The sequence below is a fragment of the Trachinotus anak genome, unplaced genomic scaffold (assembly GCF_046630095.1).
Source record: "Trachinotus anak isolate AG129_WGS33_773 ecotype Australia unplaced genomic scaffold, CSIRO_AGI_Tana_v1 ptg000011l, whole genome shotgun sequence".
NCBI classification, from domain to species: domain Eukaryota; kingdom Metazoa; phylum Chordata; class Actinopteri; order Carangiformes; family Carangidae; genus Trachinotus; species Trachinotus anak.
In genome coordinates this window covers 20,277,876-20,299,174 of record NW_027273862.1, presented here as the reverse complement: position 1 = coordinate 20,299,174, position 21,299 = coordinate 20,277,876, and the positions used below count along the sequence as shown (strand labels likewise).

Here is a 21,299-nt window from a genome sequence, read left to right as displayed (position 1 = left end):
AAATCCTATCGTTTTTCGGGGGTAACGAGAACGAGTTTCCTTGGAGCTGGGCTGCATTAGAAGAATTCCTTCCTTTTCTAATGAAGCTTTATACACGGGTTTTATTTGTTAAGAGCTTCATGGGATAAAGCGAAGCGGTTCAGTGCAGGGATCAGCGACCTATCTGACACTGGGATCTAAAGATGCTATGCTTTGTGGGTCTATGCTAAACACTGATGCTGTTTCTGCTGAAAAAAGTGACTAAAATCAGACAAAAAAATATATATATATATTTTACTCACATTAAGGAATGGCTCTGTCTTCTGTCCGTGTAGCCAAGAGCTAAAAAGAAGCAATAAGGAGCAGCTCTCTCTCTCTGCTGTGTAACAGCGGCTTCCTTCATCCGCCTGCTTCCCCTCAAACCCCCGACAGCTGTCTGAAAATATTGCATTTTATATCAGCAGATCCCGATTAATATTGCATCACCTGCATTTAAAAATGCATTTTTATAAATTCAACGAAAAGTGAGCAAAGCCCCCCCCCCCCCCAAAAAAAAAAAAAAAATCTAAAAGTAAAGCGTGAATAGAAATAACTGGAGGAGGGTGGAGGTCACAGTGTCCGTTTTAAATAAACAAAACCACTTTTCTTCTATTCCTTAATTTCCTCCCTCTCTCTCTCTCTCTCTCTCTCTCTCCCTCTCTCTCTCTCTGGTGTCAGGGGGAGCCGCTTTAATGTTGCTGCTCAGTTATTCTGACTCTGTTGTGAAACTTCATTAAATGTTGATTGTTCTGCTTCTTTCAACCCGGTAAAAGTGCAAACAATCAGTTACCTATTTTAGGCACTAATTATAATTAATTATGCTTATAATAAATTGTGCTTTTCAGAGTAATTAACCTAAAGTAAAAAAAAAAAAAATAACAAAGGTTTATTCCATTATTATCATTATTATTATAATTATTGTTACGTTTTTATATATTACAATAAAAATGTATGAAAACATAACAGGGAAAATCCTGACAGTCCTTTACAGTCATATGGTTTGAATCTGGGCTTCATGCTCCCAAATTATTGGCAAATTTTCTTGGTCAGAAATTTGACAAACTTTGAAGACATCCAAGTATCATTTCCATTAATGACCGTGTTTACTCGAGGGTGCAAATCCAAGAGAAAACGTAAAAAAAAAAAAAAAAAAAAAAGATACAAAAAATCTCAAACGAAATGACGTCTCATTTCATATAGAGCTCTGGCCACTATAAAAACCATCACACCAACATTTACATTCAAACCTTCATGATCACGTTGAGTGTCGGCCCAATCACAACCAGAAAAGCATACTTTTCTTTCTTCGATTTATTAGAAGATTGCTGGAACACACCTCCCTGTTGGATTTGGCTTACAGGATGAACAGTACCAATGAAAGTAAGAGGACAACAGAGGAGAGTGGAGAAAGTGGTGAGAGAGGGGAGGAGACAGTGGGACATTTTCAACGATGCACACGTCGCCGCAGTTTTTGTAAACATACTTGTGCACAAAGTAAAATATTACTTACACAACGTTTCCGTAACAGTTAACACGACAAACAACGTGGTGATCTTCATGTGAAAACAGGCATTTAACAGTGACTTACACCATCCACAAAATAAGGTTTGCCAGTAGACAGCCCTACTGTACGCAGTGATTCTTTTTCCAATGCATAGAGTGTTTGCACTGCAAACTGAAACACATGACAGGAAATTTAGTTTGTTTTTTTTTTTTTGTTTGGTTTTTTTTTTTGTTTGTTTTTTGTTTTTTTTCACCGTGCTCTCTGACTCTTGTCTGAAACTTTTCCTTGTGATGCCAATGGTGTCGATAGAGCCTATAATTTATCTCCAACAGACAGGAGCTCACCTCTGATAAGTGATAAAGTGAAGTCTGTATATACAAAACCATTTCGACATAACTGATCTATAAACCTAAAGGGTCTTTTGTGCAAATTCAAAATAAATATATCTATAGATGTGACAGCCTATAGAGGCTAAATTACTGCCCGTGAATTAGATTTTCATGCAGGCCTAAACATTTTTTTTTTCCCTTTAGCCATAAAAGTTTGCAACTAAATTTGAGTTTATAGCAGCCTCCAAAGAAGAATAAATGAACAGATGAATAAATGAACAGAGTCATGAATTATTTCTATACCAACAACGACAAAAATCAAAACCAAGAACACAGTTCAACAATCAATGAGGTAATTCGTAAATGGCTATACTTCAAATAATAGGCCTATTAGGAGAAAATAACTCGCTATAGTATCAAGCAAATTACCTCTTTCCACGTGTTTTAAAAGGCAATGTCGACGTCGCTAAACTTTTCCCTCGAAACAACTGAGCGAAATTTGTGTAATCTGTTATTTGCATACTTCACATTCACCGATAACGTGAAAAATAAACAAGTTATATGAAGCCTCGTAAAATGGGTATCTAAAGCCCACTGTGCACCAACGTGTAAAATCGCTGGAGACAAAAGACTGAAAATGGTGTCTTAGTGTCCTTGGTCCCCAAATTCAGTCACACAACTTTTTTTTTAGTTTTTTTTTTTGTTGTTGTTTTGTTTTCCTTTTCTTTGCCCATCAGTGAGCCGCGGAAAATTTCAACCTCTTCTGCTTCTGTCTTTGGTTACAAAACCACACTCGCACCACATTTTTTTTCAGGTCCAACTTTTCAGCTATAGCTGCTATTTTCTCGGACGACGGCCGAGGCTGTACGGCGAAGTAAGCCTCCAAAGACCTCTTTTCTGGGGCCGCTATCGAGGTCCTCTTGCGTTTCTTTTCCCCTCCGTTGAAAATGTCAGGTTTGCTCATTTTCTCCCTCTGGGCCCCCTCGGCCTCCTCCAGCCAGGCCTGGAGAATAGGTTTGAGCGCAATCATGTTGTTGTGGGAGAGAGTTAACGACTCGAATCGACAAATTGTACTTTGGCTCAGTGATCCCACGCCGGGGATTTTGAGATTAGCCAGAGCGCCACCCACGTCCGCCTGGGTCACTCCCAGCTTGATCCTCCGCTGCTTGAAGCGCTCCGCGAAAGCCTCCAGCTCCCTTGGGTCTGTGTCCGAGTCATTGATTGAGGGGAGTCCGGTGTTAGTGAGCCCTGGGCCGCCTTGACTCCCCCCGTGATGGCCCGGTAAGAGCCCGTGGTGGGTGAGAGGCGAGTTCATGCTCATAGCCTGGTGGGAGAGGTGACTCAAGCCGTGCATGTGAGAGTGCGGGTGGGCAGAGGAGGTGGAGATGAGCCCTCCGCCGCCACCTCCACCGCCTCCGCCACCTCCTCCGCCGGCCCCGTCGTGCGCGCTGGACATAAGGGTGAGGGACGGCGAGCTGATGTGGTCCATGATGTCCGGGGGCTCCAGGTTCTGATGGTGGTGGTGATGATGGTGATGGTGGTGATGGGCCAGCGGCACAGTGGATGTCGACGAGCACGGCACGGTGCTCATCGTGTGGTAGGTGGCGTCGGGTTTGAACGGATGCGTCTTGCCCTGGGACACGGCGATGTCCACAGCTGCCAAAGCCTCAGCCCGGGCCAGCAGGGTCTCATCCAGGCTTGCAAATATGTTGCTCTGTAGCTGCAAGGGCGAAAATTAAAAAGGAGAGGGCGGGAGAAGGGACAGGGTGCGAAATGGGTGAGAAAACGGAAAAGATGTGGAGAAGAAAGGAAGGCGGCAGAAAAAAAGGAAAAAGCATAAATAAATGTATCTGTCAGTCGGGACTTTTGGCAACACATAACACAGCCGGAGTATTCCTTCAGAAGCGGCAAGTCATAAAAATTAATACAAAAGCAGTAAAGCCGGGCTTTGCGTGAGCATGCTTTCAAGAAGATCACAGACTCTTCGGGTGATTGCCGTGGAAATACATGAAAAAAACATTAAGTGCGCGTCTTGGCTGAATGTGCCTTGGAGCAGCCCTTGTTATTACGCACAGACAGCTTTCAGCGCTACATGCAGCCTAAGCACGAAAAAGGACAAAGTCGAAGTTTTGGGGGGGGATCATTTACCTGTGGAGTTTGTAGACAGGCTCTCCTTATAGCTTCCGAGCTGGAATGCAGGGTGGTGTACTTGTGCTCGGGTAAAGAGGGATGCATGGCGAAGTGCGGCTGTTTGCTGTTCATGGACATCATCTTGGCGAGCTTCTCCAATTAAAGTGCACGGGAAAGAAGAGGGGGGAAGCGGCTACAAGAGCTGGAAAATAGTCATAGATACACAGTGATCCTCTGCCTCTCCGGTAATGATGCAGTGCAGTCCGCTGTGTAGTGCGCCGAGTGCAGCCTTGAGCCCGGAGATCACAGAGATGCCTGCAGTCTCTCAGACGCACTTATCTGTCTACTGTTTCCCACTGCTGGGGATGAGAGAGGCTCTTACACCTGAGCGCCTCAGATCTCGTCAAGCCCCTGCTCGGCTGCTCTCGCGAGACATAAACTGCCAGAATAGTGAACAGGCTGACAAATAAAAACTGCTCACAGGGCAGGCTGGAACATCTGGAGACTAGACGCCTGCGTTTTTAAGGGCTCACTCCTCTCCATCCTGCCACAGAACTGCGCCTGTCCCAATGTCTTTCGGCCTAATTCCTGACTTAAAGCCCACAAACCATTGACTCAACGCTGTTTATTTTTGCAGTGATCCATGTTAAGACTGGACTTTATCCATCTTATTTTCAGGAAATCGTTTTCCAAGGGAATTATTAGGGGAAATGTGTCCAAAAAAAAAATATTAGTGAGCATTCGATTTGCATATATGTGTAATCAGGGAAACAGAAAAGCAGCATTGTATGGAGGCATCAAGGTGGAAATAACTATTACATTTATATTTATTGATTCTATCAGTTGTTCACACCCGCGCCAAATATTTGAAGCGATGGTTACACGGTTTGCCATTTGGCTCTGTTCTTGGCCCACTCTCTCATCTTAACCCTTGGAAGTAATGAGGCGGCCTCCTTGTCATTAAAGACCATCATCGCCAGATGAGCACTAAACAAATTGATTTAATACACCGGCGTAACCCTGTACACAGTCTTTACCTAAATTAATTAATCCCAATGAATTAACACTTCATTTATTCAAACCACAACGGTTACGCAATTAAAATTTCATGCAGCGATTAGAGGTATGTGAAATATACATGATATCGTTAAATTTGCATAATAAATAAGGCGCTCTCTGCTGCAACGGAATGACTGTGCGTGAGGTCTCTAATGTGTGTCGCTATAGGCTACAACACGCTTTTATCGGCATGAATAGGCTGTGCTTTTCGACTTTTAATGGCAGCTAATTAATAATTGTTAGTTTAATGTTATGCAAATCACCAGGAAGAGAACCACAAAAGGGGTAATATGATTAAAAAAAAAAACTATGTCTACTAAATAATCCTCATTTCCACCAAAAATCTAAATATGGAAAATTCACCACAAAAGATTAGGCCAGTAAAAGTCCATGACTGATTGTCATGAGGTTTTTAGGTGACCTGGATCATAGGGAAGATGAAAGAAAATGCAGACAAAATACACAAAAGAAAATTAAGCTTCATATATTCTCATTGCATTACTACTTTATTTCCTAAGACGCTCTTACATTGTAATATTTAATTCATTTCATCATTGTTTTCCATGATAGCCATGTTAATCTGTCTTCAGTACTGCATGCCATCATAAAAAGATGAGCATGTTTACTGAATAGCTTAAAATGACCAACACATACAAGTGGGCTGATATGTTTGGAAAGTGTCTCAGCACCAAAAGGGATGCACTATAGCATCACAGTGAATAGCACACAAGTGTTTGTACCATTACATCGCAGACACATTTTCAGACTGTCAACACTGGTTTTAAAAGCTATTTAACTGCCACCGCGACCTACAAGTAGAGAAAGCTTAAAAAAAAAAAAAAAAAATAGCTGACTGACAAAACGACAATAATTTACCACTGAGAATCACATTCACAAATTTATTATGAAGCATCATGAAGTTGATGTTTCCAGCCTTTTGTGGCTGTGAAGACTGAACAAAACTCACTACAGTGTTTGACAGAGTTAGAACACACGGGTTTGGATTGTAAAGCATTTACATGAGCTTTGAAAGTTTTGTGGGACTGCTTGTGTTAAAGGGACTGTGAGACTTTCTCTTTGTTGGCTGACTGATGTTGAGTGTGTGTCTGTCTCTTGTTGTGTTGACAGGTTTACCAGTGCAGCTAGAGGAGGAGGAAGAGGAGGGGTTTTCTTGATCATGGTCTTTGCTTGCGGTACTGAGAGAGCCAGAGGGACCGGCGTTATTCTCCTCCAGCGTATCAAACAGCAAATCAAAAGACAGTTCTTCAGTCTGAGAGGACCCTGCACCCCCTGCAGAGCTGGACACATGGGCACCGCTCTCCCTACCTGACACCAGTGCAGCAAAACCTTCGCCTGCAGACCCTTTTGGAGCCATTTTGTCATTCAAGGTGCCATCTGTGTCGTCACATGGTGGGTGGCTCTTCTGGTCACCTTCTATCGCAGGTTTGCCTCCCTGGCTTGACAAGACATCAGGGCAGGTTTGTGGCTCTGGGACGAGAGTGTTGTCCAGGTCTGTGGAAGGGGTGGAGGCCAGGGAGAGCTGTGATCCCCGGCTACTGGAGCTCTCTCCATCCAGCATGGAGTCCAACTCGGAGATTTTGTCCAGGTAAGCTGCATCCATGGAGGCCTCGCTTGACATCTGGAAACTATCAGGCTCATCACCTACAAGATTAACGGATCCTTTAACTGAGCTTTCTTCTCTTGGATCTAGACATGGCTGTTCATTAGAGTTAGATCTCTGCCAACCACCCCAGAAGACAGACTTTGAGGATTCCATGTCTGTATCAGGAGGCAAACCTTTGGGGAATTTGTCAAGGCTGCTGAACTGTTTGTCCATAGTGCTGTTACCAGGAAAATCTTCAAAATCAAGCCTCCTCAGATAAGACCCGGGTTTAAATGCAACTTTCTTTTCACGGATGCCAGGGCTCCTCAGAGTCAGGGAACGGAAAGCAGAGGAAGGAGTGGTGGGCAAAAAGTCAGAGGAAGTGCTTTCTAAGTCATTGTATTTCTGATCTGTGGTCAGATTCTTATTAAACTCTTTGTTATCTGCAGATGGCATGAACACCAAACTGCGATTTCTAGAAAACCTTCCGCATTCTGCCTCTGGATTGCTGCAGATTGACTCCCTCTCATTGTCACTCAAGCTTCTCATCATCATGTTGATTTTCTGTTGCTGTGTGAGCACTTCAGACCCAGCCTGGCTACTCCCACATGCTTCCTGCACGTCAAGACATCTCTTCTCGGACTTGCTGACCCGAGACTCCAGGTCTTCAATGTATTGGTCACTGCGCTCCAGAGCTTTCTTCAGGTGGTCCACATCACGCTCATACTGCTGGATTTTGGCCTCCAGTGCTGCCACAGTATAACGACCAAACCTGGGGGAGATATCATTTTGTGTCTTTAAATTAGTCAAGGGTCATTTAACATTGTAACATTTAGCTGACTTGTCATTTTTTGTCATGCACAAGCAAATGTACCTTCTGCAAGCTAGCTCATTTGAAAAGAAAGTAAAACCAAGAAATAAATAAAAACGGTCTTAACTTTGTCTTTTGGAATATCAGTTTAGAAAAAGCTCTTTAACTGCTGTTGATTTGACAGATACAGGGACAACATAATCATACAGAAATGACTAACTTCAGCAACAAGTCACCAACCTCAGCCATCTTGACTGGAAAAATGCTGAACTGAACCAAATTACATTGTAGTTCACCTTGTCTGTATAGTTACCAATGACAGTGACTTAGAGGCATGTGCCAAGTACTTCTACAATTTTGTTTCTGACGTAATGCGAATCAAAGGAAGGGTCAAAAGCCTGAAAGTTTCGTTAACACTAGAAAGAAACTTACTTCTGAGGAGATCTGCTCGCCACCTCGGCTTTCAATCTCATATTCTCTTGTACGAGGTCGACATTTTGAGATCGTAACGCCTTATTTGCCTGAAGATGATAAAATAGCACATTGTTACTTATTATCTTCTGCCACTGTAGTATATTATTTCTTGTACCAAAGACACCAGTTATACACAGTGCTTTGTACTTAACCCTGTACTATGACCACCCACGTGGAGACAAAAAAAAGAACATCTCTCCCAAGAGGATCGATACAGTTAATATACAGTGAAAGTTACTGATTATTAGCAGTTATATACCTCCTTCAGTTTATCCATGTCCTGCTTTATTTTATTGCAAACATCTGTGGCAGTTTGCAGCTTGTTTTTACATTCTTCCAGGACGTAGGGGTCAACTCTTTTGTCATCTGTTTGTACTGCATTAATGCTGCAGGGGTCCAAAGCAGTCTTCAGTTGTGTCTCAAGACTTTGATTTTTTGTTTTGAGCTCTTCATTTTCTCTGACGAGCCCTTCAATTTCTTCCTGATAGAGGGAAATAATGTGAAATTCAAAACATTAACCACAGTACTATGTCATTATAATACCTACAGGCTGACCACAGTGTTGAAAAGTTAAGGCAGAGATTATTAAAACATTTTTTTTTCATTATGGCAACCTGAAAGCTGAACACCATTGATGCAATCTGAAATAAGATAATTGCTTTTACAGAATCTGCAACATTCTGTTAAGGTGTAGGTAAATAATCAGTGGATTATACTTGAGACTCCACTCAGCTGTCTCAACCTGATAGCCTGTGCTTCGGTTTTTGTCTTCAACAGCCTCAGCCTGCAGTTTATTGCTGTGAAAACATACAAAAGCATATTCAACATATTAAAAACATGGCATGGCCAAGCGATACCTCGTACTCCCGTAAAAGCAGTTCTCCTCTGGTTTTTCTGAGACATTTCCTCACGGAGGGGCTTTCACTGTTATCACTCTCGTTGGTACCTCCTGTAACAAAAATACATGAGTACAGGGTGAAACTGGCAAACAAAACACATATCAAAGTACCGAGTAAGGCCACTCAGCTTTTATGTGGGTTCAATGATGCATGAGTTACATTACTATAGAGCTGCTACCCAAAACATGTAAAATATAAGCATCGCTTTGAAAAGCTGGGGTACTGAATTTTAAAATGTAGGCAAATGTTAACTGGGATGCTCAAGCTCACCTGCAGAAAACTGTTAGATATGAAGTGAAAACATGAGCCTTAAAGGCCTGTCCTCATAGCCTTAATAATAATACTTAATAGTAATACTCAAACCTTTTGAGAAATATGCTTGACAACAGTCTTAGCCACAGTTGCATGAGTTGACTTCAAATCAAATTTGTTTCTTCATCACAGAAACTGGCCCAAGACATGTTTCAAGTTGTGTTCACAAACTGTGATTAAAGGTATTTTAATCTCTTAGATTTTTTTATCCCACCAGACAAACTGATGCATTACACTGTGTTAAACTTCGGGTTGCAGAGAAGAAAGCATTGCAGTAATAAAAGAGCTGGTAGCATTTCTGCTCTTAGTACCGTCCCCTAATTTCTGCAAAAAATGGTCAACTCTGATTTAAGGTAGCCAGGGCTTAGGTGTGTGCTTGCATGTCAGTGTGGTTTGTCCTTGGTCAGTTTACAAGAAGATCTAATACGATCAGGCCAACAAAAATAGGAAGCAAAGCAGAAACCCGTGGGTTTGTGTGATCAAGAATCTCAGAATCAAACGCAATATTCACCCATGCAAACATGCGTTCTACATCACTGCAAAACTCCTGTCTTTGGCATTCAAAGTACATATTTATCCATGTCCCAATGGTGGTGAACAGAAAAACTGATTATAACAACAAATGATTTGCAAAAAAAAGTACCTCTTATATGAAAAGTATCTCCAAACATCAATTTGCCAAATGTTTAAGTTTTAGAATGATCATATTAGAAACTGCTGTCAGTCATAGCTATCTTTGGTCCAAATATGAATAGTTTTGGGTTTCAAACTGTTTGTCTGACAAAACAAACGAAACAGTAGGCTGTTTGAAATTATGACCAAGATTTTCACTCTTGGCTGACATTTTACGAACTATTAATTGATTAATCACATGAGTCGATAATGGAAATAATCATTAGTTGCAGTTACTTTGGTGGATCTAGTAATGCAATTTTACTGGCCCTAAAAGAAGTTTGTCTCAAGTTTAATGCACTGCAATGATACAGTCCACAATTTTCTTTGAAGTATGTTCCAAGCCACTGTCACATGGGTGAACACCTGACATTCATAATTCAGTAACTGAGTATTTTTGATTTTCTCTCAAAACACCACCTTGAAACCGCACCAAAGACAAGACAGAGGAGTTATCTGGGAAACACACTAGATGTTTGATCTGATTTAACACAGGCCAACTTTGCGTTTAACTGAAAAATGTTCACCCTTTAGTAAATGTCATTTTGATGACAGTGGTACGGTGGTCCTGTGAGCTCAACACACTGCAACTGAAGAAAATACTGTATGCAAAGAGACAAAACACAAACAAATGAAGAAAACATATAATATCTGAATCATGTAATGTGTTTAAAATAAGAAAACAAACAACCAGTTTATTAAGTGAATTTACAGAACTCATAGAACATTTCTGTTGTGGTCTGTGTGACTTGCGGTGAAATTTGGTTGGGTTGTCCATATTTGCAGCCTCTTTTTTTTTTCTAAATCCCGTGCATGTGTTGTTACACAGACAAAGATGTTTTCTGTATTTGCTTGTGTTTTATCTCCTTGCAAGTGTCCTCTAAAGTTGGAAGTGCATTGAGCTCGGGGTTCACCACCATACTGAGGATTTTGGGTAACAAACATTACAACTGCAACTGTAACAACAAGCTTTATTTCACTAACACGATGACTCAGCTGTGAGATGCTGCAGGCTGATGAAGCCTCACATCACCCCTCTCTCTCTCTCTCTCTCTCTCTCTCTCATGCTTTGTGTCTGTTTTCCCTTGTTTGTATGGAGCTACTCACCGATGATTTTCCTGCAGGGGTTCTCTGCCGTGATGGGGACTCTGCAGGTGGGACACTGGCTAGCTTTCTTTAACCAAATATCCATGCAGCATGAACAGAACACGTGGTGGTTGGCACAAATGACCGGCTGCCTGACCTGCACAGGCAGAAACATGCAAATCTTTTGTTAACTTTGCTAGTAAAGTATATTAAGCCCTGGTGTCACAATTTGAGTTAGTAAAGGTCGCGGACGTCCGCCACGGAAACTTAGCTGGAAGCGTAACAACGCTGAGGTTACTAGGCAGCGGTTTATTTCGTGTAAACACACAGTCTTAGTCAAACGGTTGACGGACGTTAACGATTTTAAAACAAAACGACACTTACCTTTCCGAGACATATCTGGCAAGAAATCGGTAAAGTCATTGAAAGGGTCGAGGACTGATAGTTAAGAGCCATGGTTTGTAGGAGATACACAGTGCACACAACACACTGCCCCGGTGGAAGTACAAATCTCCCACCACAACCCCGCTACGCTGCGCGCCGAGTGTGTGGCGCTACGGAAAGCCAAAAAGGCCTAAAAGGTTGTACACGTGGTTGCCAGTTTAGACAGAAAGCGACGCAAACCGCCCTAAAATCGAGCTGGGCGGGTTCTATTCTACTTACTTGTGTATTTTTTTACAATGGCACAGGTGCATGAAGGTGTTGTCAACCAAAACTGGCAACACATACTGGACTTGGGCGAAACGTTCAAAACAACATCTAAGAGGTAAAAGTCTTTGTGCTCAACCATGGCAGTTAGCTTTTCTGTTCTCCATTATAAAGATAAGGAATTAGTTTAAAAAAAGATACTACTAGCAAATGTGTGATTGGTTGTGGAATTAAAATGTACTGCCCTCTAAATTAGTTTTTTTAACACTGGCATCTTCGGTCCAGTTTTTTTGCTTTTAGTCTGTTTTGGTCCCCACCAACTCCCGAGACAAACATCTGCCACTTTAGCATGTAAAATGTCCGACTGCCTTATTTAGGTGGTTTGTAAGTTTGTTCGCAGTTTAATGCTGAAAACCATAAAACAGGTTTATTAAAGCTGTGGAAACTGCATTGATTAGAGGTAAATTCAGGCTGTATAATCACAACAGTGAGTTGAGAGTTGTGTTGTAATTCTCTGCAAATGCATATCTGTGAATGTCCCCCATTAACAGCTACTATTCATTTGATTTAGGGCCTATTGTTATAAAAATATTGAAAGTGGAGCAGCAAATACAGGGGGAGCGTTAGGCAGCATTAAGAAAATAAGTAAACTGTTAACTAACTTAAGAAATGTAGGCCTATAGGATTTTTAATCATAGTAGATGTGATGAAAAATAGTTAGTTTTTTTAAATCTAAAATTAGTCTGCATATCACTTTTTCCCCATAACAATAGTTGAGAGCTGTTGCCTGAAATCAACCTGATGAGTCTATTCATTGACCTGTAAAACAAATAATGCTTAATATATTATAACTGTCTATATAGGTCTTAAGTAAAAAAAAATAGATGTTATATATTTATATAGTGTAATAGTTTGTCACTTGCTGTTGGTTCTTTTTAATCCAATTAATTAATAACTTGCTGAAAGGCAGACTTGATTTATGTGTTGTCTAAACCTTCCTCCATAAAGTTTACAAGTCTTTTCTGTATTTTCAGAAGTTTTAATTAATTTTCTTCACTACTGATTCAATTTCATGTTCCAATACTTTCAAATGTCAACAACAATTTTATTTGCAACAGTGAATTAGCTGTTTTATGGGCCAAATCAACCACCGTGTGTGTCCTTGATGTAACCTTGACTAACCCCAAGCTCATCAAAGATGTACAATTAAAATTTTAAACCACAAACATTAGAACTGAGAACGTCCCACTGAAAGCTGTTCATTCCTAATGTATGGCTTTTCCAACACACAAACAACCATGTGCACTGAGAACAAAACTGAGCTCATTGTGTTTGATGGGCAGGACATATGTAGGCCTATTCCCCATAAAAATCTATAAAGCTACCAGTCACCCGCGGGATGCTGAAATTGGGATATGATTTGCATGCCACAGATTAAAATAGAACATACATGTTAAAAGAGAAATTGGAAAAGATAGTCCTAAAAGAAACCCCAAAGGTTTAGAGGGGTACAAATAAATAAATAAATATTACACTTGCCGATATACAGCAGCATACAGGTGCTTTCTATTTGGGTTAAAATTAGCTTGTAAACAAATATAGTTGTTCTTCGAGTAAACTCCTTCATTCTGTTTACACGGAGAAGTTCTTCTAAAACTTAAAGTAGATAGGGATTTACTGAGTTGGTCACGCTTAGAACACTAGGGCGCTATAGGTCAAAGGTGCTCCCAATAACAACTAACAACTTTTTTTGTTTGTTTTTGTTTATGGTTTTTTGAAATGATAAATCACAGCATACCTTAAGGACCATATTTTTTATTTTGTGATAACAAATAGAGAAACATAGAAAACATAGAAATTAATGTAAAATGACAGTCCCTTACTTAGATGCCACAATAGCATATTCATTCAGTTAAAACCTGCCCATAATAAAGAATGCGGTGCAACATTTTGCAAGCTCTCGTCTCAGATGAACAATCTGATTTATAAATAATGATACTGAGTGATCTAATATTAGCATAATCTCCACTACATATATTTCAAATTACATCTCTGCCACAGTTTAGCCCTCCAGAGCCATTACTCATATCTAAACCAACATGTCCTTTTCTTCGTCATGTATCAAACCAGGACATCTTCTCAGGATGTAATATGATTAGAATTGACTGACTGCAAAATAAGCTTGTACACTGATCCCGGTTTAAAAACACCCCCAGTACTTGTTTGGTTGTTTTCAACACAATATTAAATGGATCACAGGCCACCACTTGTTCTCACTCATTTTTCAGAGCACCATTGCCTTTAAGAAAACATCTGGAGTTAATGTACATGATTAATATGTTAAATAAGTTAAATTAGTTAGCGAGAGTCAAATGTAGTATCAAGCAATCATTACATTATATTATACAATATACAATAAATCTATGCAGACTTTTTAAACTAGGTATATAGAAACAAGGACATTTTTCAAATATTTTTAGTAACTATTCCTGATTGGACTAAAAAATTTTTTTAAAGAAATGGTGTGGATGTTTTTACAGTGCAAGCTTTCATTCAAGCCCAAATTTATCTCAATGTTGAAAATTACTTCAATGAGCACCTGGCATAGATATTTTCCACTGTGCCACAGTAAACCTTCAAATTGTAGCTAAAGCGGTTCATGAATTTGTTACTGGAAAACTTGCCATACAGTAACCAAAAACAGACTGAAATGAAAGAAATATTCATTTTCGACAAGTCCCATTGTCCCTCTAGGATTGCATTGCTTTGCAACAGGCCAGTCATTAATTGGTGACAGTCGATTAATCACAGCTGGTACAGACGGCTGCAACTATTGATCTTGTCCCAGCACTTATTTTTCATCCCTAAATGACACCGATAGCCAGATTTGACCAGCATGTGTAATGGACAGTGAAGAACCAATGACCCAAGTGTCAGTCTTGTCACTGGTCAGGATCTGGATCCCCTCCCCCATCTCGAGCAAATAGCATCTTTACCATTTAGCTTGGAAAGGTTTAGACTGCCCTAAGAGCACAGCAGCGAAACAGTGCGCTCTGGTGCTCAGATGACCTTTTCTGTTTAAGGCTTAATCTCTGACAAATGCTCGCTTTAATTAGCCTGATACCCCCTGCCTAGGCTGCTACCCCACCCAGCTCCTCTCTCCCAGCTCTGTCTCCATCTCTATACCGCCACTTTCCTCTGTTTTTCCCACTGTGCCTTTTGGAGATTCTCAAGCACGCATCAATTTATAATCAGTTAGTCAATGGAAAAGTATTTTTAATACTTGATTGATCACTTATGTCCATTTTAAGCAAATATGCCAAGCATTTGATGATCCCAGCTCCTCCTATGTGAGGATTTACCACCTCTTCCTGTCAGATGTTGTGGTGAACTAAATATTTTTAGGCTTTGGACTGTTGGTCAAATACAAAAAAAAAAATATTATGTCACCTAGACAATGTCTAGACAATGCCGTACAAGTTCAAAATGTTATATTATTGGACTTGCAGTACTTAAAAAGGAAACACCAATTCTAGTTTGAAACACAATACAAATTAATTAAACATCATCATTCATGTGATAATGCAACAAATAATGAATATGTTTGAAAGTGTGACAAAAAGAGAACAAAGCGCAGAGAAAGAGGTGATGTTGAGGAGAGAGTATGTACAAGTAAAAAGATTAGTCAGTGCACATTAGGAGGTTTAAGATAACATGTAACAGCAACCTGCAGGCCTCATCTATTGATTAGCCGCTATCAGAGACAGTAGTGTGTGTGTGTCTGTGTGTGTCTGTGTGTGTGTGTGTGTGTGTGTGTGTGTGTGTGTGTGTGTGCAAGTTCTAGAGAGTAGCAGAATGAATGTGCACGAAAGCACCCTTAAGTAATTTTATTTTTATCATAACAGCTTTAATGGAGAAATGTGGTAATATTTGAAAAGAGATAATTATATTTATATATATGAATGCAAATTCCATTAGATGCTGACCAATAGAAATGTTTCTTCAGGAGTTTGGACGTTAAATTAGACAAACGCTGCTGATCACACTGGTGAAATTAAATCCTCTCAAAGCCTCGGCTTCACCCAGAGACTGCAGCAGACCATGCATCCCTCCCACTGCAGTAGCAAACACAAGTAAAATAGATGCATGGCTACAAATCCCTGTTTTATTGGAAAGGGGCCTAATTATTAGGATGTAAGTCAGGCTCTGACTGGAGGGCCGTCTCCTTGATGCAGGCCTGGTTTATATTTATCCCCTCCTCTGCAGCTCCAGCAGCAGTGCCACCATCACTACCAGCAGTGTGTGGCGCTTTTATTACATCGCCCACAGGCAGGTTCAGCCCTGTCACAGTCACACACACCACACTCACGCACACACGCACACACACACACACACACACATCCCCACAGCCTGCAGGACCAGCAGCTAGCTCAGTCCCCTCCACAGCAGAGTTACCCCACATCCCCATGCAGCCCCACATGGGCCCTTGGGACGATGGAGGGAGGGAGCGGGTATTATGGTAATACTATAGCCTGCTGCTCCCTTCCCCTTCTCCTGCAGCACAGCTGGGAAGGACCATCATTACAAGTATTGTAGCAATCTGTTTAAGAGGGACACATTGGAGAGGTTGGGTGACAGAGAGAGGATGAGTGCTGCATACATAGATCACATAAAATATGATTAAAATGTGTGTGAGGGGACCAGGAATAAAATGCAAAACTTGTTATGAACACCTTATATCAAGTCTACTGTCAAAATGGCCAGCTGTAAATCTCTATTTTCCCCTCTTTACTTTTTTATTTTATTAAAGGTTTCTTGTGTTGAGCTGGTCATATCTCAAGACAGGAGGCCTGTGGCACATAAGGAATAAATAGGACATAAAGTGCTTGAATCTCTAATGCCTCATATAGCTTTACCAATCTACAGTATATTGTAGTGTGTCATGAGCTGAAATTCCATTAGAAAGTGACAGAAATCAAATAGCCTTGTAATAGTGCAACTGCACTGCTCTTATGGTCAAATTACCCTGATTTCGTGCAAAAATTCTCAAGCCAATTATTTTTAGACACAGATGAAATCCAGGAGATATACCTGTGATGTCTTTATGATAACTGATGAAAAGCTGTGTTGTTCAGAGAGAAAATCCCACAACAAATGTCACAGTGCTGCCTTAAATACCTGCTTTGCAATAGATTAATGATTATATATCAGGAAAGTCTGATCAGAATAAACAGCCTACTCCACTATTCTGGTAGCAGATTAGGCCTTTGACACAGCGGTCAATCACTCACTGTCAGATTAGGCTGCTCAAAGCCATCCATCTACTTGTCTTGTTTTGGAGCAGAGGAGCAGCCTGTGATTCAGAGCCTTCCTCAGACTCCATCATCCTCTCAGTATTTTTAGGAAACAGAGATATCCGTTACATCCTCTTTTTTTTTTTCCCTCCCCGCGCCCTCCTTCTCTTTCTATTTTCAGATCAGTTTTGAACAGAAAGTTCGATTGATAAAGCACAGAATCTATAACAGCGTGCACAGAGGTGAAGGGTTATCGAATATTCTGAAGATGAACTATTAAAAATGCATATTATCTCATTATTCCTGCTGCCACATAACTGGAACCTATATATACCACAAGACAGAAAGTGAATCTCGTCTCTTTTTTTTTTTTTCTTTTCTTGACCTCACAGAGGGCATGTGAGGAGGAGAGAAGGGAGGGAGGAGAGTGGTCTTTGAAAAACTGCTTCAGTGCACTAATGTCCCTGAAACCTGAAACCTTTATTGGATCTGAAGGGCATTGTAAGAGAGGGATCTTCCACACCCTCTGTTTAAAGGTGAGAATTAAAGGTGAGTATATTACTAACTATCCGCAGGAGCAGTGTGTATAACATCATGTTAGTGAAAACACAATGATGTTTAAGAGCGGTTTAAAAAACAAAACAAAAAAAAAAACAACTTCAAAAGGAGGCTGGTGAAATTGTGTTCAACAAAGACATTTGTCAGCACTCTCCCCCCCCCATCTCCTCACCCTTACCACACACACACACACACACACACACACACTCACCAGGAGGCCTTATTAATTATTTGTAACCACTTGACTTCATATTGTGCTGCCAGTGGCTTGGTCAAAGATTATAATTACCACTTCCCTGTTTGTATCATTTTCCATCTCCTGTGCTTTTAGTGCAGTATTACTTCTCTTGTCCCTCTCTCTCCCTCTCTTACTCCCTCTCTCCCGTATACACAAGACCAAAAGTGCAGGCACATCATTTATTGATAAGACAAAAAGAATGTAATGAAATTATCAATGTTCTTGAATTAATTATGAACATGATTAAGAAAGCTAAAATCTCAGGAGCCGGTCTCTCATTACCCATTCACTCTTAGGGATTGCTTTCATTCAGGGAAGGAGAGGCGAAAAAGCCTTCCAGCAGAGCCCACTCCGGCTCAGCCCTTCTCCCTGTGTGCCTGTCCCCTTGTCTCTGCTGCCGGGCTGATTGACCAACCCTCCGACAGACCGGCTGCCAGCCCGCCTGGACGGCTCTCTTGCACCCATGTTTGTTTCCGTGATGTGGCCGAGCCCAGCTAGCTGCGTCGTGGCCTCTGACGTTTGTGTGGAAACGCGAGGATGTGCTCAAACTTCCTGTTCTACACCTGCATTCAAGCTCGGGGGTCTTGACCCTGCTAAAAAAGAAACACTTGAGGTAAGTGGAACTTCTCGGACTGCAAATTAGACTTGAACAGCAGGTCTTTTAGGAAACACTTGTCACATGCATTTGTCTGAGTGCAATTTTATTTATTAACTGCTAAAAAAAACAAAAAAAAACCTCAACTTTGTTTTAGCTGTATATTCACTAAATATTATTTTGGTCAGATTCAACCCTTTTTAAAATTCTTAGAACTGAAGAAGTGTAAATGAGAATAATAATAATATGCACTTAAAGTTGTAACATCATTCATAGGACATAAACTGTTAATTGCTGCTTGATGTGAAAGAAATGGTCTATGTACATATATAATAATACATATACAGAATTGCGCATCCTTTTCTGACACAGTCCTGTTTGTTATCCTACTGGTGACTATTAACTGATTCTGTATTGAAGTCATTTAAGAACTGACACGTCCGTCGTAGAATTCCTGGCAGATATGAATTGAACCTGTATCACACAGTCATGAGTCTCAGCTTCCTTCAGATTAGTCTGAATGATTTTAGAGCGATGAGAACAAAAATATGTGTCAGCCACTTGCCCGGAATTTCAAACTGTAATTTGACATATGATACTGTTTATAATACATAACTTAAAACAATATATAAAACACAGCATGCGCCTGTAGTGATCCATATTCATGGGATGCTTATGTTTTTGTTTGATGAATCTCTGCTGAAAATGTCACCTCTGAACAATATGTACAACGCCCATTTTGTAGCATGTAACGTCATCTTTTTTTGTGAGTAGCAGTGCGCGTTAAACTAATTTCAGTGACTATTTATCCATTTATATTCTGTGAGAGCCATAGAAATGCTCTGCAAGAGCTACATATCTTTGGTTCAGTCTATCTTTCTTCTGTTCAGTCACATGGGACAATATATGGGGCAACACTCCCCAAAGTATTGGGAGTTTCAAACAAAATCTCAAACCCACTGTCTCTTTCCTGCTCACACCATCTCTGTTTATAAGTGTCTTTCTAGCTTTCTCCACACGTACACACACACTCAAACACAAGTCTGTGTGCACACACACACACACACACACACACACACACACACACACACACACGCTTAATCATACTGTAGATACAGAAATACAAACCCATGCATTGTTTGACCTCCGAATACAAACAGAATGAATACACTCCTGCACATGGACTGTATTCACGCTAGCATGTACACAGTGTTTTACTCCTCTTCAAGCTTCATATTATTCTTAGGACAATCTGAAGTAAATGTTTAAATGATGAAGAATTTATTTATTTGAAATGTTAGACAGCTGGTTCACTGACCCTAACACCTTTGTGAAAATGATTTTTGGCAGCGTTGTGTAAAATTCAAAGCAGTGTGGTGCTCTGCCCTCCCACCACAAAGCGTTATATAGAGAAATCTTTCCAACCTAAAAATGATTTTATGATTTCTGCTGCAGTATCAAGAGGAGGAGAGATTTTCTAGAATACAGAGAAAACAAGAGAGAAAGACCGAGAGAGAGAGAGAGATCTCAGGGGTTAATGGCAATCCTCCTGTCCTAGGGATTGATCCAAGTATTGGATCGCACATAAAGCTGCAGTTACTGGATATTACCCTGCCGCTATCGGCCTGCAGTGATGGCCTGGATAAGAAGTGCTTACCAAAGAGGATGCACCTCCAGGGCAGATACGGTTTCCCAGCCCTCTGGGAACAACAACCACATGCCTGCTGCTTGCTCAGGAACTTTCTACCTCATCGAGTAAATCCAGGGGCCTTATCAAGTTACTGGCCTACTGAACTGCTCAAAACAATGTTTAGAGCTCCTCAGATTTTGAGCTGTGTCGGAGTAGGGCAGTAATTAAATGGCACCTGCTTTTCATAGATAAGAGTGTTGATTATTTTGTTTGTTCAGTTTGTGTTTGATGTCAACTGAAGAGGGGTTATCGCAGATTCAATTATGAGCAGAATGCAATTTTATAGATTTTTGCTGGGTCAGATTGTAAAGTTGTGGAGTTTATTCTTCTCAGAATCGTACAGTTTACTTTTTGCTTCATGCATACTTCACTGCACTTGTCTTGACTAATTACTGTAATTGCTTAAAACCCTTTAAATGAGCATAATTTGAGTTACTGTTCTCAGGCCAGTCCTGTGTGTACTCCCTCTTGAGGTTTTACTTCAGACTTGTATAGTGGTTTGCTGAATCCAGATCTATGCCAAGGTGGGCAGCTCTACCCATGAGCATCTGCTGTATGTCTCTCTGCGATATTACCCATGAAGCACCTGGCTCATGCCACACGCCAGCAACCAGAGCCCAGATGGCAGCTAAGCAGGCTAATTATTTCAACACAAAACTCTGATGTCCCACACCAGCACTGTGGGGCCACTTTGGCATTCTGCATTTCTCTCTCTAGCTCTGCCGAGGAGCATGTCTGCCACGGAGCTATAAAGATGTCAAGTGGGTAATCATGGTCATAGACAGGCCCCAGTGCAGTGCTTGGCGTCCAGATGTGAAGTTGGTCATATGTGGTCTCCTTTAGAGGCATCTGGCACTGGTAGGATGGTGCACTGTCTTTGCCCTCGGTGCTCATCGATGCAGATGCATGCTCATCATTATATTCCAGAGTTGACGATAACATAAGTTTTTGTAAGCATTGTTTTGGATCCTCTCGTGAATATATCGCCACCAGAAAAATGCTGATTCAAAGCGACTAACTGTTTTTTTCCCACAACGTGAACAAATGATGAAAAGTAGAATGACAGGGATTTTATAAAGTGGCAAGCATTCCTCCTCGTGTGTGTTTTTAGACGCTGACTCACTGATGTGTAGGGTATTTCTGCTTTTGTGGAAAGAACGTCTCACTCTGATCCCTTATTCATTCATTCATTCCATTTAGAGGTATTGTGATGTCACCAGATGGCACTCCAACCCAGGAGCATTCACTTGCCTCCTCTATAACACAGCTGTTGGATTCTTCACATCATCCAGAACACAGTGTGTCATTGTTTCATTTACAGCAGCACTTTCTGCACATACAGTACATCTTGCCAGTCTATGGCAAACAGGCTCAGCATT

General features: G+C 40.9%; 2 protein-coding genes and 1 long non-coding RNA gene across 4 annotated transcripts in view; 1 reads left to right on the top strand and 2 right to left on the bottom strand.

The window, feature by feature from the left end:
- Positions 1 to 1,314: 1,314 nt before the first annotated feature.
- Positions 1,315 to 4,692, bottom strand: pou4f1 (POU class 4 homeobox 1). The gene is made up of 2 exons (XM_071489558.1): positions 4,000 to 4,692; positions 1,315 to 3,571 (listed from the first exon to the last, which is right to left on the bottom strand). Exons 1-2 carry the CDS (start codon positions 4,120 to 4,122, stop codon positions 2,585 to 2,587), a joined length of 1,110 nt encoding a protein of 369 aa, XP_071345659.1. The 5' UTR covers positions 4,123 to 4,692; the 3' UTR covers positions 1,315 to 2,584.
- An 827-nt stretch (positions 4,693 to 5,519) lies between these two features.
- Positions 5,520 to 11,484, bottom strand: obi1 (ORC ubiquitin ligase 1). Its single transcript, XM_071489556.1, has 6 exons — positions 11,282 to 11,484; positions 10,919 to 11,054; positions 8,786 to 8,877; positions 8,188 to 8,409; positions 7,887 to 7,975; positions 5,520 to 7,415 (listed from the first exon to the last, which is right to left on the bottom strand). Exons 1-6 carry the CDS (start codon positions 11,351 to 11,353, stop codon positions 6,056 to 6,058), a joined length of 1,971 nt encoding a protein of 656 aa, XP_071345657.1. The 5' UTR covers positions 11,354 to 11,484; the 3' UTR covers positions 5,520 to 6,055.
- Positions 11,485 to 11,529: 45 nt separating this feature from the next.
- Positions 11,530 to 21,299, top strand: part of LOC139628164 (uncharacterized) — a 29,463-nt gene continuing 19,693 nt past the window's right edge. Inside the window, exons 1-3 of one of the 2 annotated variants that reach the window (XR_011692705.1) lie at positions 11,530 to 11,663; positions 17,232 to 17,375; positions 17,932 to 18,248. This is a non-coding gene — a long non-coding RNA (uncharacterized lncRNA). Of the gene's footprint in view, positions 11,664 to 17,231; positions 17,389 to 17,931; positions 18,249 to 21,299 lie in introns of both variants that reach the window. The other variant, XR_011692704.1, reaches the window with a different exon arrangement.